The 19,603-nt window shown below is 38.2% G+C and overlaps 1 protein-coding gene across 16 annotated transcripts in view; it reads right to left on the minus strand.

The window, feature by feature from the left end:
* Positions 1–19,603, minus strand: part of DLG1 (discs large MAGUK scaffold protein 1) — a 178,745-nt gene that overhangs the window by 75,968 nt on the left and 83,174 nt on the right. For 9 of the 16 annotated variants that reach the window (XM_016185713.2, XM_060198472.1, XM_016185715.2 and 6 more), the window contains 2 exons: positions 16,173–16,271; positions 2,585–2,638 (listed from right to left, as the gene is read on the minus strand). In XM_016185713.2, coding sequence (XP_016041199.1) covers positions 2,585–2,638; positions 16,173–16,271 — 153 coding nt within the window. The remainder of the gene's footprint in view (positions 1–2,584; positions 2,639–16,172; positions 16,272–19,603) is intronic. The other 7 variants (XM_060198474.1, XM_007517426.3, XM_060198473.1 and 4 more) reach the window with 1 other exon arrangement.

Genomic DNA, 19,603 nt, shown 5'->3' on the forward strand with positions numbered 1-19,603 from the left:
GAGGATTTCTGGTGAAGCAATCCTTGGAATAAAATGAACTCGAGTTCAAATAACTGCCTTAACATTTTTGGTAATAAAATACTAAACCTACATCAAACAGAGCCATAAATGTGTCATAAATGATGCTGTGTAGTTTCTGAAATTGGGTCACACAGTGCCTTATCGTGTTTGTCTTTAATCCAGAGTGTCCCTCTCTCCTTTCCTCCCTTTTATCCTTCCTTCTAGGTAGAGGCAGAAAGAGAGTGAGAAAAAGAGACTACAGCACAGATGCTTCCTTCAATGTAGTGGGGGTCAGGCTTAATACTGGGTCGTGTACATGGCAAAGCAGCACACTAACAACTATCGCACTGGCCTTCAGAAAGGTTATTTCTATTATCTTTACTGTCTTGCTCAGACATGCTAAGTCTGTCAGACTCTATCAAAGAAATGGTAACAAAGTTGATTAATCTATTATCCTCTATACTTTCTACTGTTATTTTTATTCTTTCTTTAAAAAATTTATGTATTTATTTATTATTGGGTACAGAGGAAATAATTGAGGGGGTGGGGGAGACAGAAAGGAAGACAGAGAAACTCGTGCAGCCTTGCTTCACCACTTGTGAAGCTTCCCCCCTGCAGGTGGGGGCCAGGGGCTTTGAACCCAGGTCCTTGTGCACTGTAATGTGTGCACATAACCAGGTGCACCCCTTATTTATTCTTAAGTTTCTTTAGTTAAATGTCCAATTAACTTATGCCTATTAATGTTTTCTGATCTTAAAGACATTCATTAAAGTTAATAATATCTGTTCAGCATATAGACAGATCCCATAATTGTTATGCTGGGTTTTATTCATAATTAATTAATTAAAAAGTTTTTGATACTTAATTTAATGCTAAATAATGATGTACTGACTATCTGATAAGGACTCTAGATAGTACAGAGTGGCTTAAAAAAGTCTAAAGAAGAACATCAGGATCCCAAATGACTTTACTTATAAATCCTTATGACAACACCAAATACATATGAATTGAACTTCTAATGCTAACAGTTTATCACCGAAACCACAGGTTGTAAGTTATCACTTCAATGAAAGTGGAAAAAATGGGGGTGTAATATTTTTTAAAAGTTACATTTTTTTAGAAACTAGAAATGGTTGGTTTGCTTAGTTTCCTTTCTGTTATTTATTTCTTCTTATACAGATGCAGAGGGCAGAGAGAGTGAAAGGGACCACAGAAGCCAAGCTTCCTTCGATGTGTTGGAGATCTGGGCTAATACCCAGGTCACATACAAGACAAAGTAACAGACTATCCAAGTGAACTGTTTTAACAAAATGTTATATCGCATAGAAAGGAAATAACTGACTAATGAGTTTATAACTCTCACAATTTGATTTCCTTTGTTTGCAGATATGATCAGGGTGAGATGAGAAATTTTTACCCTTGTGTCAACAACTGTACTATAAGCCATTAACCTCTCAATAAAAAAAAACAAAATTCTAATCTGAAGCATACATACATCAAACAGGAAATTCTGTAGAGCATTTCTTTTTAAATGTTATTTATTACATATGAGGGTGAGGTTCACAAGGGACAGAGAAAGTGAGAGAGAAATCAGAGCAACAGTCTGGTACATGCAGCACAGGAATTTGAACATAGCACTTCAAGTGTGCAAGTTCAATGCTCTATAGTTGAGCTATTTCTCCAGTCACTAGTATATTTCTTGATACCTATCACTGCTAACATTTTCTAGATTTTGAATTTAGTTCTATTAACAAAATGGGATTACTTATCGAATGTGATAGCTGAAACAGAAACTAGAAACTAGCAGAAACAACTGGCACTTGCTTGTAAAATGTTTTCCCTATAAGTAAGAAACAGAGTTCACGAAACATTACAAGGTGGTTCTAAAATTTATATGGAAATGCAAAGAACTCAGAACTTGTATTTTCCAATTTCAAAACTTAATTGTAAAATTACAGAAAAGATTAAGTGGCAGTGACACAAGGATGAGAAACACACACACACACACACACACACACGAACTTATAAGCCAGAAACAAAGAAAAAACTATACACTTACAATTAGTGATTTTCCACAAAGGTGCCAAGACCACTCAATAGAAAGTAGACCTGTCTCTCTTCCCCTTTCTTCCCCCCTTCCCCTCCCACTTCCCCACTAGATATATATCTAAAGAAATCTAAGGAATTCAGATTATAGTATATGGCTTTATATCTGTTATTTTAGACCACTTGCAGAATAACAATTAACAATCCAAAACCAAGAGAAAATAGAATCATACACATGTAATTATGTTTTACTTGGAAAAAGCATAGCTTTCTGGTTAAACTGAATAAAATTATTTAGTAGTTGAAATTAAGTTTGAACAACAAAATGTAAGTAAAATCAAGTTGAAAATACATTGCAGCATACCAGAAGCGTATCAGAAGACTGTAGGAATTCAGAGACTATGGCTATTGTAGCTTAATGACAGTATATCCTTAAGTACAATATATTAGAGAAAACAATGCTGTGACCTTTGCACCGTAATAAGAACTAAATAGCAAAGGTAGAATTATTTAAATGTGGGCAGGAAATAAAACTTACATAAGTTGGAGTTTCCAAGCTATCTGTGTTGACCAGTACTGGAGGAGGATTTGCCTAAAAGAAAGAATTACAACTATGTTAAAAAGGGAAATTGACACATTGCATATTAATATTTTCACAAACATTAAATGACAAAAAATGCTTTCCTCAAATTATAATTTTTTTCATGTTAATAAATCTATTGCATAAAAAAACAAGTGGAAAGAATTAGGTATTAACAGATTTGCTTTTGAAAAATAAGCTGTAATTACTGCTAAGTCAATTTTCTTAAGATTTGCATAGAAGTTCACAAGTCTTCTAAAAACATTCATGAACAGTGTGGCCTGTAAGGTAGTGTAGTGGGCAGACAGTTGAGACTATATACATGAGGTTCTAAGTTAAACCCTAGCATCACCTATGATGCTCTATACAGCAGTAATCGTAGCTGAAGACAGTCCAGGGGTTTTATATACAGATATACTTCAATTTTCTAAAGGTTTGCAATGATTAAATTTTTTGTGTGACTAGGATTATTGCGGGGGCTTGATGTCTGTATGACAACTCCACTGTTCCCAATGGCCTTTTATTTATGTATTTATTTATTTAAGGAAATAGAGGGGGTGGGGAGGAAGGGAGATATATAGCGAAGTAAAGAGACAAGGAGGGAGAGGAAGCAAGAGAAAACTGCAGTATTACTCTACTTCTTGTGAAGCTCTGCCCCTGTGGGTAGGGGCTAGGGGCTTGAATTTGGGTTCTTGCTCATGATAATGTTGTACTCACTGAGCGTGCCACTGCATGGTCCATCCACATAATTCATTTGTTTATGTGAAAGATGTTTTTTATATTCTAAGACAATTCATTGTAAAGTGGAGTGTGTGTGTGACAATATGATTAGAATCTGTGAAATCCTCAGAAGTTTTAGAAAACTGACTTCAAGCAATTCAGAAAGTGTTCTGATTTTTTTTTCTTTTTAGATTTATTTATTGACAGGAGAAAGAGAATATCAGACCCCACAATACATTGCTAGAAATAATAAACACCTTTAGTAAATTAGTAGGATACAAAAGTCAACACTGAAACAACAGTTGCATTCGTATACATAAATTGAAAAAAAATAACAAAAATAATCCCAGTTAAATATCAAAAAGAATAAAAGAGCATACAGAGAAATGGTTCAGTAGGTAGAATGAGTGACTTGTATCCATGAGGTCCTGGGTTCAAACTCCAGCACTTCCAACTATGACATCATTTCCCCAGACAATAACTTGGTTCCACATGCATATTAGATTTCAGGCTCAGGGGATAAAAGGGAAAAAAAAAAAAAAAAAAAAAAAACTAGTATAGCCACAGGCCCTTTGGAATATAACTAAAATATGCCTACTAGCTATCTACAAAATGGAGGCCCCCCAACTCTTCATCTGCACTAGTCCAGCCCTTAGGCCCATGATTGGTCAATAATTTGTTTGGCTTTGTATGTTAACTCTCTTTTCAACCACCAGGTTCCAGATGCCAGCATGATGCCGACTAGACTTGCCTGGACAGACGACCCCACCAATGTGTCCTGGAGTTCCGCTTCCCCAGAGCTCCCACCCCACTAGTGAAAGAGAGAGACAGGCTGGGTATGGATCGACCTGTCAATGCCCATGTTCAGTGGGGGATGCAATTACAGAAGCCAGACCTTCCACCTTCTGCATCCCACAATGACCTTGGGTCCATACTCCCAGAGGGTTAAAGAATAGGAAAGCTATCAGGGGAGGGGATGGGATACAGAGATCTGGTGGTGGGAATTGTGTGAAGTTGTACCCCTCCTATCCTATGGTTTAGTCAATGTTTCCTCTTTATAAATAAAAATTAAAAAAAAAACAACTCCAGCACTGCATATATGAGAGCAATGCTCCAGCTTCTCTTTCTCTCTCACTTTAGATAAATAAATAAATATTTTAAAAAAGAATAGTTAGAAATTAACTTAATCAACAAGGAGATAAAAACCTGCACAAAGAAAACTCTAAAATACTAATGATAGAAAATTCCAAAATAGGGGCCTGGCCATGGCCCACATGGTTAAGCACAATACTACAGCGTGCCGGGCTCAAGCCCCTGGTTCCAACCTTAAGTGGGGAAGCTTCACAAGTGTTGAAGTAGGGCTGCAGGTATATCTGTCTCTCTCCCTTTCTATCTCCCCCACGCTTTTCAATTTCTCTGCCTCTATCCAATAATAAATAAGTAAAATAAAAAAAAATTACAAAAGACAAAAATTTGGAAACCCACGTCTACTGATGAACTGAAAGACTAAATATTGTTAACATGCTAAATGCCAAAAGCAATTTACAGATTCAGTGCAATTCCTATAAAATAATGACATCTTTGAGAAATAAGAAGCCTAATCCAGAAAAGGTGGAAGACTCACATTCCTCACTTCAACACTCACTTTCAAGGTACAGTAATCAAAATCATTTGGGACTTACATAAAGAAAGATATTGGCCAATGAATTGAAACAGAAAGTTGTTGGTATGCTTCTAGTTCTGCTTCTGGGATCCCCTCTGTTACATTGCTTGATGTTGTGGTCTATTTACATGGTCATTCTGTTACATTGGTTTGGTCTCAATCCCCCTGCCTCCGGGAGATTTTGGTTTAGTCCTTGCTAGTTTGGCGCTTCTTCCTTCTCCCCGCCCCCTTTCCTACTACTTCCTTGGTTCCGGACTCTACCGCGGAGGAGAGAGAAGAGGACAGATTTAGGATATATCCTAAGGAACCCAACAGAGCCATCCAAAATGATCTGTGTGCACATATGTTCTTAGCAGCACAATTTGTAATAGCCAAAGCCTGGAAGCAACCCAGGTGTCCAACAACAGATGAGTGGCTGAGCAAGTTGTGGTAATATATATACACAATGGAATACTACTCAGCTATTAAAAACGGTGACTTCACCATTTTCAGCCCATCTTGGATGAAGCTTGAAGAAATCATGTTAAGTGAAATAAGTCAGAAACAGCAGGATGAATATGGGATGATCTCACTCTCAGGCAGAAGTTGAAAAACAAGATCAGAAGAGAAAACACAAGTAGAATCTGAACTGCAGTTGATGTATTGCACCAAAGTAAGACTCTGGGGTGGGCGGTGGAGAAAGTACAGGTCCAAAAAAGGATGACAGAGGACCTAGTGGGGTTGTACTGTCACATGGAAAACTGGGAAATGTTACGCATGTACAATCTATTGTATTTACTGTCTAATGTAAACCATTAATCTCCCAATAAAGAAATAAAAAAAATTAAAAGTACCAAGAAAGGGGGGTTTCTTTAATAAATGGTTCCAGGTAAATTAGACATACACATGCAAAAGGATAAAGAGGGACCCTTACTCATATCATATAAAAAGAATGGATCCATGACCTATATAAAATACCAAAAAACCTGGAGTAAAAACTTCATCAGCTGGGATTTGGCAATGATCTACTGAATATATCACTAAAGGCATAAAAACACTATGTGCAAACACAACTTGGGCTTTCTTTCTGGAATATTTATTATTATTATTATTTTTTTATGAAACAGAGATATATAGAGAAAGATACCAAAGCATAGCTCAGCTCTGGTTTATGGTGGTTCTGGGGACTGAACCTGGGCGCTTAGAGCCTTAGGCATCAAAGTCTTTTACATAACCATTATAGTGTCTCACCATTACTAGTTGGACTTCATAAAAATTAAAAGTTTATACATAAAAATACTATTTAGAGAATAAAATATCAACAGAATGAGATAAAATATTTGAAGATTATATATCTAGTAAGAGTAATATTTAGAAGATGTAAGGCAGGGGAGTTAGCATAATGGTTATGCAAAATGACTCAGATCTGAAGCTCTAAAGTGCCAAGTTTAATCCCCCCATCACACAACCATAAGCCAGAGCTAAGCAGTGCTTTGTGTGTGTGTTTAAAATGAGTCAAATATATTAATAAAAAGAAGATATATAGAAGGTTAGGGAGATAGTAATTTAAGAGCACAGAACTTACATGGCTAATGCCTTAGAATATGCAAAACAAACAAAACCCTTAAAATTTCACAATAAAAATTAAGCAACCTGATTAAAAAAAAAGTCAAGAAGTTAAATAGATGTTTTTCCACAGAAGATATAGAAATGATCAATAAGCACACGAGAAGAGCCTCACCATCACTATTGGGGAAGGTAGTGAGACTCCTGGTTGAGTTCACACGTTATCATGTACAAATGACCCAGGCTTAACCCTACTCCCCACCTACAGGAGGGAAACTTCACAAGCAGTGAGGCAGGAACACAGCTGCCTCCTTCTGCCCTCTCAATTTTTCTCTGTCCCATCAAACTAAAAAAAAAAAAAATTCAAATAACAACATATCATAAAACATCTTTGTAAGCACAGAGAAGGATGTATGTACCATGTAATTTACTCTTTATATAGGATTCAACTATGTGGCTGTACTTTAATTCATTTGACCAATCCCTAAAAGGTGGGCACTTATGGGTCTTTGGTGGTTTTCTATGATTAACAGACATACAGCTAAATATTTTACATACCATCATTTATTGCCTTAGGATACATTCAAGAAAAGTAGACCTGCTTTATAACATATTGATAAGGATAAATAGCAGAAAGAAAGAAGCAATTTATAATATCACCAATGATTACTTCAAAAGGAATAATTCTGTTCTTGCCTTTACTGTATCCTTACCATGATTAAATACATTTTTATTTGCCAGTTTGCTAAAGATAGTTGTATGTCACTGTTGTGATTTCCTTTATTATGAACTTGAACATTTTCTCACCTATGAATTGGATTTTTCAATACTTTTGTGATTTGTCTTTGCCTTTAACTTTTAATGACTTTGAGTGCTTTATATAGTAAAGATATTAATCCTGTCATAAAAAAAAGAAAGAAAGAAAAGATAGTGGCGAGCAGTGGTGGATTCATCCTACAGGGACTGAGCCCCAGCTATAATATAACCCTGGTGGCAATTAAAAGGAGAGAAAACAGATGATGGCAACACAGCATACTGTAGAGAGTGCTGACTGTTTGCCATTATGACTGGCTGACTGGAAGATGCATCTTTGTGGCTACTGCCAACAATATGAATGATAATATCATTAGCCCAACAAAATTTTTTTTTAAATTTAAACATCAGTTTTTTTTATTTATTGCTATCTTTATTTACTAGATATAGACAGCTAGAAATTGAGAGAGAAGGGGGTGACAGAGAGAGACAGAGAGACACCTGCAGCCCTGCTTTACCAGTTGTGAAGCTTTCCCCCTGCTGCAGGTGAGGACCAGGGGCTTGAACCTGGGTCCTTGCACACTGTGATGTGAGTGCTTAACTAGGTGTGCCACCACCTGGCCCCTGCCCAGCAAAATTTTTAAGTAAATTTTTAAGTATAATAACTAAACTACATGGAGAATCAAAGTTCAAGTCCCCACTCCCTACCTGCAGGGGGGATGCTTCCCAAGTTGTCTTTCCCTCTCCCTCCCATTCAATTTTTCTCTGTCCTATCCTATCAAAGAAAAAAGAAAAAGAAAAAAAAGGAAAAATGAATGATCACTGGGAGTTGTAGATTCATAGTATCAGCACTGAGTCCCATCAATAACCCTGACAGTAAAAACAAACAACTTCGTAATCTATTTTTAAAATGTAATGTTTGGTCAAGATCATACCCAATGCCTCATGAATGCATTCTACTGCTCCAATCCAATATTTTATTTATTATTATTTTATGAGTGAGAGAATGAAAGAGGTGGGGTTGGGTGGAAAGAAACCATGCAGAAATACTGTCCTACCACCCATGGAGTTTTCTGTTGCTCTCAAGTGGTGTCAGGGACCAAACACAGAGCCTCAGCACATACGGTAGGTGGTCAATACAGCTAAACCAACACTCTGGTTTATCATAACTATTATTTCAAACATTGTAAAAAAAAAAAAAAAGCTTAAGTTAGTACTGCTATCATCTTTATAGTGTTCCAGATGTAGACAGAAACTAAGTGTGGTTAAGTAAATCATTCAGGACTATACAGATAGCATATGGTAGAACTGAATTCCTAATGAGATCAATTTGATTCTAAGACCTTTATTTATAAGAACAAGTTCATGCAATATTTCAATAATTTGTAAGCATGATAACATATTGTACTAGGTACACATAAGAGTAAAAAAAAAATCAGAGAACTCAGAAAAGGACAAGCTCCCTAGTGACTGCAAGAACAGAAACTACTACAAAATTTCAAAGTAGTACAAGAATCATTTTACTAGTAATAGTTGAATTAAAGCAACAAGAATTAAAAAATAAAAACCTTTCATTTCTATTAAAATTTATACTATGAAACCAGAGCTATTTTATTGCTACTATAACTTTTAGATTTCTCAACTAGAACTATATTTTATCTACAAATTCAATTACTTATCTGTTACATGAAGAAAATATTCATCTAACTATTCAATTCCTCATGGTTTTATACTGATTTAACTTTCAGTGATTTTTGTAAATGGTCAAAGAGTACAAAGAGGTAGTAACATAAAAACATAGATTGCCCCATACCTATGGACATCTCATTTTTGATAAAGTGGCCCAAATTATTAGATGGAGGAAGGAGGCTCTCTTCAATAAATAGTGCTGGGAAAACTGGGTTGAAACATGCAGAAGAATGAAACTGAACCACTTTATTTCAACAAAAGCAAAAGTCAACTCCAAATGGATCAAGGATGTGGAAGTTAGACCAGAAACTATCAAATACATAGAGGAAAACATTGGCAGAACACTTCCCCACCTAAACCTCAAGGACATCTTAGATGATACAAACCCAACTGCAAGGAAGGTAGATAAAAACAAATCAATGGGACTACATCAAATTGGAGAGCTTCTACACAGCAAAAGAAATCATCACCCAAACAAAGAGACCTCACAGAATGGAAGAAGATCTTCATGTGCCATACATCAAACGAGAGACTAATAACCAAAACATAATAAAGAGCTCAGCAAACTTAATAACAAAAAAGCAAAGGATCCCATCCAAAAATGGACAGAGGGTATAAATAGAGTATTCACTACAGAAGAGATCCAAAAAGCTAACAAACATAAAAAGTTGCCCAGGTCATTGATTGTCAGAGAAATGCAAATAAAGATAACACTGAGATACCACCTCACCTCTGTGAGAATGGCATACATCAAAAAGGACAGCAGCAACAAATGCTGGAGAGGCTGTGGGGACAGAGGAACCCTTCTGCACTGAGGGTGGGAATGTAAATTCCCAGCCTCAGTGGGGAGCAGTCTGGATAACCCTCATAAGACTAGAAACAGACCTCCCACTTGACCCAGTAAATTTCTCTCCTAGGGAGATATCCTAAGGACTCCATAACACCCAACAAAAATTTGTACAATTTGTAGTAGCTAAAACCTGGAAGCAAACCAGGTGCCCAACAACAGACGAATGGCTGAGAAAGCTGTGGTATATTTACACAATGGTATATTACATAACTATTAAGAACAATGAACCCACTTTCTCTGACCCATCTTGGATGGAGCTAGAAAGAATTATGTTGAGTGAGATAAGTCATAAAGACAAAGACGAGTATGGGATGATCCCACTCAAACAGAAGCTGAGAAAAAAGAACAGAAAGGGAAACTTGAAGCAAAATCTGACTGAGATAGGAGTAGGGGCACCAAAGTAAAAATCTCTGGGTGGAGGGTGAGGGTTAATGTTCAGCTTCACAGGGTGGGGTGTGGGGGCGGGGGCACAGACTTTTGGTGGTGGGAATGGTGTTAATGTACACTCCTATTAACTTACAGTCTCACAAATCACTATTTAATTAAGATGAGAGGGATAAAATGGAGCGAATGTCTCCAACTTTTTGATGCATAGACCATAGTTATAAGTATATATTCCCTCCATCTAAACATTTAAAACTTCAAATTGGTAATCAGATTGAATTTTAACAGTGGGCTCAAATGGCTGACATGTTCTTTGAAATATTCTAAAAGCTTATACCAGAAGAACAGAAACAACTGGTGGCATTACTTAATAAGACACAGCTATATGTAAATAGCATAAAAGGATATTAGTTATGGTGAGGTCTTGTATGATACAGCAAATGCTAACAAAGGGATTTTCAAAGTTAACCCAATTGTCAAATAAGTTGGTTATAGCAATAACTAAAACCCTTAGACAGGATGAATCTTGCCCTTTCTCTATAAAGCCCATATTTCTCCCAGGCCTGGAACCTCTACAGTGGGGCTCACTTTCCTGCATGCTTAGTCCTGGAACCTCTACAGGTGGGGGTCACTTTCCTGCATGCTTCTCTCAGTTCATACCAAGTGATACTGCATCTGCTGATCCCAATCTAAGCAATGCAACCAGTACCAATTCGCAGGTAACACTTCAGACTGTGTGCAGAGACTTCAGGCATGGAATGTCAACCCTTCAGCTTCATTACCCTGGTGAGACCTTTCCAAGCTCATAGGACTCCTTAATTCCATTTCGGGTGGTACACTTCTTTTAACAAAACCTCAAAACCCAGATATAGACCAGGGCGCATACGAGAGGGCACATGTACATGTATCCATAAGCTAGGGGGGAATATATATCTTAGAGAAAAGTGCACAATGGTTTACAGTGAGTCAATAAATGAAGCAAGCAGAAAGACCTAAAAAGACACCTTAAATCACCTAATCAAACACGTTCCACTTAGACCTAGATACCCTCCTCATCTATGTCCTATTACATTTCCCTCAGTCACTCCAAAGCTGTTGGTATTCTTTGTGTTGGTTTGGCCCCCTTCCCCCTACCTCTGAGAGAAATGGTTTGGTCCTTGCTAGTTTCGCGCCCCTCTGTCTCCCCGCTCCGTAAGCTAAGGACGGGCAGAGTCCCAGCAGCAGCTGAGAAAGAAACATGGGGAAGCACACGGTATGGTGATTTGCCCGCTCGTGAATAAAGATATACAGCTTCCCAGCCCAGCCGTGTGTCCTGGAGTCTGTCTCTGTCTACTACCGCGAAGCTAGCCCGGCCAGCTGGCGCCCCCGAAACATTAACAACAAATGGCGCCCATGTGGACCTGACCTGCGCATCTCTCAGATAAGTGAAGACAATTTGGCTACCTATGCACTACGGCCTTCTCTTCTGCTTGTGAAGAGATCTCCAAAGGCCTTTGCCCTTTCTTCACGAGACTGTTCCGCTGTTTCTGGAACATTTATCTCTGGACCACTCTGTGGTTTCTGCCCAATGCCAGCCCGCAGAAGCCCAACGCCAGCCCGCATGAGCCGGCTTTCCACCGCGTGGTGTGGGACATTGGGCGCCGGCTCCCTCCACGCTGCTCGGCCGACAAAGCAGGGCCATGGGGCAGGGCCGCAGCAGCCTATCCTGGCCACCACCCTGTGGCACCTTGGCCCACGCCTTCTGCAAGGCTGGCCCGCCCGCCCTCATGCTATGAAGTCTGGGCAGATCCCGGACCACCCAGAGACCGCAGGCTCCCTGCTGAAACTGGGCCCCCTGGCTGAGATCCTCAGCTCTGGTCTGAAGGCAGACAAGCTGGAGTACGCAGAGATTTGTGCAGAGATCGCAACCTGCAATTCCTAGAAGTGGAGCTGTGCGGGAGGCCCCACCTCCGGATGGTGACCCCCTAACAACAACTAAGACAGTACAGATCTAAATTCGTGTTTAAAATGACATGTCTTCATAACAAAGGTTTCTCTCCTTGTATTATTAATGACCATATTTACATGTGTGTTTAAAGTTTGGTAACATTAACTTTAAGGTTAACAATGTAACTTTAAGGCTATATTCTTACCAGATAAAGTTAAATGAAAAAGGTTTTCAATGTAATTCTCATAAAGATAAAATTAACTTACATTTAAAGTCTGAGGTAAAAAATTAGTTAAAAATCAATATATTTTAACCAAGTTGGTCTAAACAAAACCTGCGCACACCTAGGGTGTGTCTCCATCTTGAATGGGTGTAACAAAAGGTTAAATAGACTTGTTGATATGTAAAACTCTCGATTACCTTCTCTATTAGAAATGGGAGATTACACAATGGCTATGCTAATAATTCTCATGCCTGAGGCCTTTTTCTTTCTATGGTTCATGTTTGCCTTTCCACATTTTATTGTTTAAACTTTAAATAGCCTTAGAATCGTGCTGGAAGAGACTTCCAATTGTGATAGAGTTATCAATTGTGGTAAACTTCTAACCTGCTACAAGTTTTGTTTCATAAGTAAGTGAATTGCAGCTGTCAAGTTCTCTACAGAAAAGCAGAATTCCGATGGCTGACATTCCCCATTGAGACAGACGTACAACAATTCACCCCTTGGCAATTCTTCGGTGGACATCTTCTTTGGACTTCTATTGGACTCACTGGTACACCTCGGACACTTTGCACAAAACTAGCAGCTTCCCTTATGCTGCTGGGTTTCTCAAAGACTGACTGCAGCCATGCCTTGGGACTCTAGGCCTCACCCTCCCCCATGCTAAAAAATGCCCGTTGAGGCAAGTACGCCCCCCAGAGGCAGGAAATGTTTTTTTTAAGCTGATAAAGTTTTGCCCACAGAGGCAAAAAACGCCCCCCTCAGGCCTTCCCTTGGCAGCACACTGGTTCTTGTTACTCACTTACATGTTTCTCCATGCTTGTGCCAGTTTCTTTTTTGAAAATGCCTGTACGATATAGGTTTCTGTTCACCCCACACCCCTGATACTGTGGTCATTTAGTTAAAAAGAAAAGGGGGAATATGTTGGTATTCTTTGTGTTGGTTTGGCCCCCTTCCCCCTACCTCTGAGAGAAATGGTTTGGTCCTTGCTAGTTTCACGGCCCTCTTTCTCCCCACCCCGTAAGCTAAGGACGGGCAGAGTCCCAGCAGCAGCTGAGAAAGAAACATGGGGAAGCACATGGTGTGGTGATTTGCCCGCTCGTGAATAAAGATATACAGCTTCCCAGCCCAGCCGTGTGTCCCCGAGTCTGTCTCTGTCTACTACCGCGAAGCTAGCCCGGCCAGCTGGAGCCTCCAAAACTTTAACAACACAAAGCTAACCTTATCAAAGTAAGGACTACAAAAGTTGAATAAGGGCAAGAGACTGGCATCCTTTAATGATGACTCTTTAGTCACTATCAGGCCACCCCATCAGCTGCGACCATAGTCAAGGAGTCCTGGGATTCCCACACAGACATAATGGGCCTAGATCTCTAGCAGATCCCTCTCTCCACCGTCACTGGTCATCTCCATCAGGAACAACATAATGGACCCCTGTGTGGGCCCCTATAGGACCCTGCCCTCAATGTGGATCAATAATGGTAGGGAATGTTCCATTCTCTGAAGGGAGGTTGGACAACATAATCTACCTATCACCTGAGGCAGATTGGTTCTGAAATTAGTGAGCCTGGAATATTCCTAGCCGTGACCACAGAATGCAAGCTCAGACCTAAAGAGATGCAGAGGTTACATCTTGTGCTGAATATGGGCCCCAGATCAAATCAATGGGGTATATAGTCACCAATATTCAAGTACTTTTCCCATATTTGGGAGATACACTCTTCCCTGATCCAACTTTCTAGCCTCTTTTCCAACTATGACACCATCTCCCAAGATAGTAACTTGGGTCCACCTGCACACTAGATGTCAGGGTCAAGCAATAGCTAGTAAAGTCATGGGTACCTTGGAATATACCTAAAATAGACCTCTGAGCTTTTTCCAAAATGGAGAACCCAAATCTTCATCTGCAATATTCTTGCCTTTAGGTTCATGATTAGTCAACAATTTGTTCTGCTTTTTCAGCGACTAGGTTCCAAATACTATCATGATGACAACCTGACTTCCAGGGCAGACGACCCCACCATGTGTCCTGGAGCCCCACTTCCCCAGAACCCTGCCCAACTTGAGAAAGAGAGGGACAGGCTGGGAGTATGGATCAACCTGCCAAGACCCATGTTCAGTGGGGAAGCCATTATAGAAGCCAGACCTTCCACCTTCTGTACCCCATGATGACCCAAAGCTATCAAGGGAGGGGATGGGATATGGAGTTCTGGTGGTGGAAACTGTATGAAGTCGTACCCCTCTTATTCTATGGCCTTGTCAATATTTCCATTTTATAAATAAAAAACAGGGGCCTGGCAGTGGCTCACCTGGTTGAGTGTTCACATTATAGTGCACAAGGCCCCAAGTTCAATTCCCTGGTCCCCACCTTCAGGATGAAAGCTTCACGAGTGTGAAGCAGGGCTGCAGGTGTCTCTCTGTCTCTTTCCCTCTCTATCTCCCCCTTCCGTCTCAATTAATCTGTCTCTATCCACTGATAAATGTCATTTAAAAAAATACTGATATCTTAGTATCATAAGGCCATCTAGAATTGTATTTTTATGAAATTATTACTGATTTCCAGTTTTTAGGAGACAGGAATGGCACTGAGATACGAGCAATCAGAGTTGGTCTCCTTTTTTCTCACAGGAAATATCTTAAAACTGTATACACAACAAACACCAAGATTTTATACTACAGATCAAAAAGGTAACAACAGCTAGAGATGCATTTTCATTTTACATGAGGCTGATATCTTTTGTAGTAAAGATCATTATTACTATACATAATAATGTTACTACTTCTATGACTTTGGATGACTGTTGATAAAGTAATGTAGGCTAGTAGTAAAAATTATTTTCAGAGTATTAGTAGTATTAGTCAGTTTCACTAACATTTGGCTATTCACCTTTTTTTGACATATCAGCTTAAAAATAAATATCTAATTTTAGAATAGTTGTACATTTAACTGAAAGTTACAAAGATAGCATAAAGAATTCTAATATACTCTATATGTTTGCTATTATTTTTCAATATTCAAATTACTTTATTGGGGGAAATAGTGATTTATAAGACATTTGTTGTCACATGAGTACAGTTTCTTGTCTCCCTGTAGTAGGTATCTATACAGTTCACCAAAACCAAAGTCTTACTCTACAGCTATCATCTTAACTAAATAATGTGAATTGACTCTCTGACTCAGTGAAAACTATGGTGGTTACTGGAAACAATGAGGAGGGGAAGAAAAATATGTGAATGGACTTTGATACAATGGCACTGGAACTTTGTTGATGGGTGCACTGAATTCTATATACATATATACATAGGTGTGAAACTTTATTCCTAAAATCTTACAATGTTGTAGACCAATATTAAACCAACTAAGCACTATATGAATCATGCTACTGGGTTAAATGACAGCAAAATGAATATTTCTAAAGAGAAAAAAAACATATGGGGGTATAAAATTCAATATAAAGTAACATTCAAGTAAAAAATCAAGGGCTATAACTTCTATTATCTTTAGAAAACAAAATCTCCTAAAAGTATTTAAATTTAAAAGTGCAAAAGACATGAAAACAAATCTAAAGTGGTTCATAATGAAATTTAAAATGCCTTATTTCATAGATAACCTAATCAAGTGGAAAATATTACATTTATCTTATAAGCCCAAATATTTAATTCCCTTAAATACCAATTTAAATCCAAAATGAATTACCAATGTAACAAAGAAACAGTTAAAAGATTTAAAAGAATATAGATGAGACATTAAAAGCAAATGAAATTTTTATAAAGAAAAAAGAAAATAATAAAAACCTGTGGTATGGTGGGTAGGATGACAGTATTCTCAGCAGGGACTGGCAGGACAGGGGTCACAGGGACAGTGGGAGCAGAGGGAGGTACAGCTTCTGTTGGCTAAAAATCATCAATGACAAAAAATCAGGAAAAATGCCAAAATAAATGGGAAACACATAACAGAAAGTATGAGTCTTAAAGATAAATTAGTTCTCAAAAATAATTAAAAATAGGTAAAAGATATTACTTCAGTTTAAAATAAACCATTCTTCAAAAATTATTTTAGAAATTATACCACCAACAATAATTTTAATGATACTCATTAAAATGAGAGACTACTCTTTAGCAATCTAAATGAAATTAATAAAAGATAATGACTAATAATATATTCCTCCTCCAGAAGATAAGACACTTCCTTCACAGACTACAAAATATTTTCCTAGAATTCAGAGTATATTTGACTACTTTCTGCCTTGCCTTCAAAGAATCAAATGTGACTTTAGGGAAGCAACTAGTACTTACAAATTTATAGAAAAAAATACTCCAAGGACTTCAAAATTAAAACTACTCTTTCAAGGATTCTGTGCTTCTTCTGAAACTTCTACTATCCAAAGCGAAATAACTTGCTTATAAACTCATTAACTAAAATTCATTGACTATGTTCTTGACATATTCTAGACAAAATTAAAAAAAAAAATAAGTGGTAACTCTAGCAACAAACCTTAAATTAAGAAATGTTGGTATTCATACTCAATTTCTCTATTGTATACAATATTCTGGCTGGATTCTTTTTGAAAAATGTAAGCAGAATATAGAAAAGGTAGCTTCAGGAGTCGGGTGGTAGCACAGCAGGTTAAGCACATGTGGCGTGAAGTGCAAGGACCGGCATAAAGATTTTGGTTCGAGCCCCCGGCAGGGGAGTCGCTTCACAGGCAGTGAAGCAGGTCTGCAGGTGTCTATCTTTCTCTCCCACTCTGCCTTCCCCTCCTCTCTCCATTTCTCTCTGTCCTGTCCAGCAATGACGACATCAATAGCAACAACAATAACTACAACAACAATAAAAAATAAGGGCAACAAAAGGAAAAAGAAGTAAATGTAAATTTTTTTTTTAAAAAGGTAGCTTCAAGGGCAGGGGTAGATAACATAATGGTCAGGCAAACAGACACTCATGCCTGAGGTTCCAAAGTCCCCTGCACCTCCATAAGCCAGAGCTGAGCAGCTCTCTGGTTAAAAACGGGAAAGAAAAAAAAAAGCTTTATAACAAGTATCCACTTCCTGAATTATTCACAAATATTTACTACAACAATGATACACTCTCATGTATAAGGATAAAAAAAAAAAGATGAGAGATCACTACATTAAGAGACTTAAAACAGTAAAAGAAAAAAAAAAGAAACAATTATACTTGAATCTTTACACTTTCTCACTGACAAAGACAAAATGACAATGATCTTTTCCTGTCAAATTAGCCAACCAATATTTATTAAAAAGTATATAAAGTATTTTCAATATTGATGTAGGGATAACTGGATATCCAAAGTGAAAGAAAGACATTAAGCTCCTATCTAGCATCAAATACAAAATTAATCAACAACCTAAATATAATAAACTCTTAGAAGTAGATAAAAAAAAAAAACCTTTATGGTTTGAGATTTAAAAAAAATTTTTTTTTCCCTTTTGTTGCCTGTGTTTTTATTGTTGTTATTATTGATGTCACTGTTGTTAGACAGGACAGAGAGAAATGGAGAGAAGAGGGGGAAGACAGTGGGGAGAGAAAGATATACACCTGCAGACCTACTTCACTGCCTGTGAAGCGACTCCCCTGTAGGTGGGAAGCCAGGCTGGGGCTTGAACTGGTATCCTTATGCAGGTCCTTGTGCTTCGTACCACGTGCGCTTAATCTGCTGCGCTACTGCCCGACTCCCTGACTTTAGATTTTGCAATGAAATATTAAATATGACATCAAAGACTTAATTGGTAAAAATAAATAAGTAAACTGAGTATTAGAAATAAAACCTTTTGTATACTCAAGAGTATTTTTTTTTGCCTCCAGGGTTATTACTGGGGCTCCGTGCCTACACTACAAATCCACTGCTCCTGAAGGCTATTTTTTCCCTTTTTGTTGCCCTTGTTGTTTATCGTTGTCCTTGCTGTTGTTATTTCTGTCATTGTTGTTGGATAGGACAGAGAGAAATGGAGAGAGGAGGGGAAGACAGAGAGGAGAGAAAGATAGACACCTGCAGACCTGCTTCACTGCCTGTGAAAAGACCCCCCCCCCCGCAGGTGGGGAGCTGGGGCTCCAACAAGGGTCCTTAGGTGGTCCCTGCGCTTTGCGTCATGTGTGCTTAACCTACTACCACCGGCTGCCTAAAGAATATTTCTAATGAAATACAAAGACAAACAATAGGAGTAAATATTTTCAAATTATCTCTTGAGTATAAAATATGGCATACATAACTTAAGCAACTCAGTAACTAAAATACAAGTTAAAAAAAGAGAATAAGGACTTCGACAAACATTTCTCTAAAGTAGTATACAGGGGCCAGGACAGCTTGCCTAGTAGAGTACAACCCCCAGTACCAAGACACTTGGGGAAGCTCCAGCACTGTCATATCTCTCCTTGCTCCTATACATGAAACAAAAAGACTGAAAATTTTGGCCTGGGGAGTAATGAAATCATGCACATCCAAGGTCCTGGCATAGGGGTACATATTCCCCATATACTCTAAGACAGGTGTCAAGTATACCTCACCAAATTGTCCTCTTCCTCAACAGAACACCGGGCTTTCAGTCCTACTTCAATTTGGCATAGGATGCTGCAACCCATGTAGGCTAAAGAGGGTGCCCGTATGGGCTGAGCAGTGACAGAAGTATAATGTATATTGTTGGAGTCTAAGTGCAATAAAGATAACATCTATGTGAATGGAGTACAAAAGAAGTGGAGGGGCCTCAGCAGAGTAAAAGGGAGTTCTACTGGAGCTTGAGCAGAATGAGAAGGATGTCCGTCTGTCATTAGAGCAGAACTAGTAACTGGAGTTATAAACGAGAAATCTTGACTCAATAAATATATAAAGGTAAATGGAATCCAAATATCAGTGAAAAGAGTTATAAATATGTAAAGATTTAATAACACTAGTTTCATATCTATGGTTTTAGACAGTTTGGGTCTGACTACATGTTCTTCAACATATAATAATAGCACTATTAATAATTTAAAAAATTTTAAACATATTTTATTTATTAATGAGAAAGGAGGAGAGAGAGAAAGAACCAGACAACACTGTGGTACATGTGCTGCCAGGGATTGAACACAGGACCTCATGCTTGAGAGTTCAATGCCTTATCCACTGTGCCAACTTTCAGACAACACTATTAATTTTTAAATATCCATTCTCTAATAAAAAAAAAAAGTCACTGGAGAAAGCTAATTCTAGCATTAGATGCTTATCACA

Source organism: Erinaceus europaeus, chromosome 9, assembly GCF_950295315.1.
Source record: "Erinaceus europaeus chromosome 9, mEriEur2.1, whole genome shotgun sequence".
Classification (NCBI taxonomy): Eukaryota; Metazoa; Chordata; class Mammalia; order Eulipotyphla; family Erinaceidae; genus Erinaceus; species Erinaceus europaeus.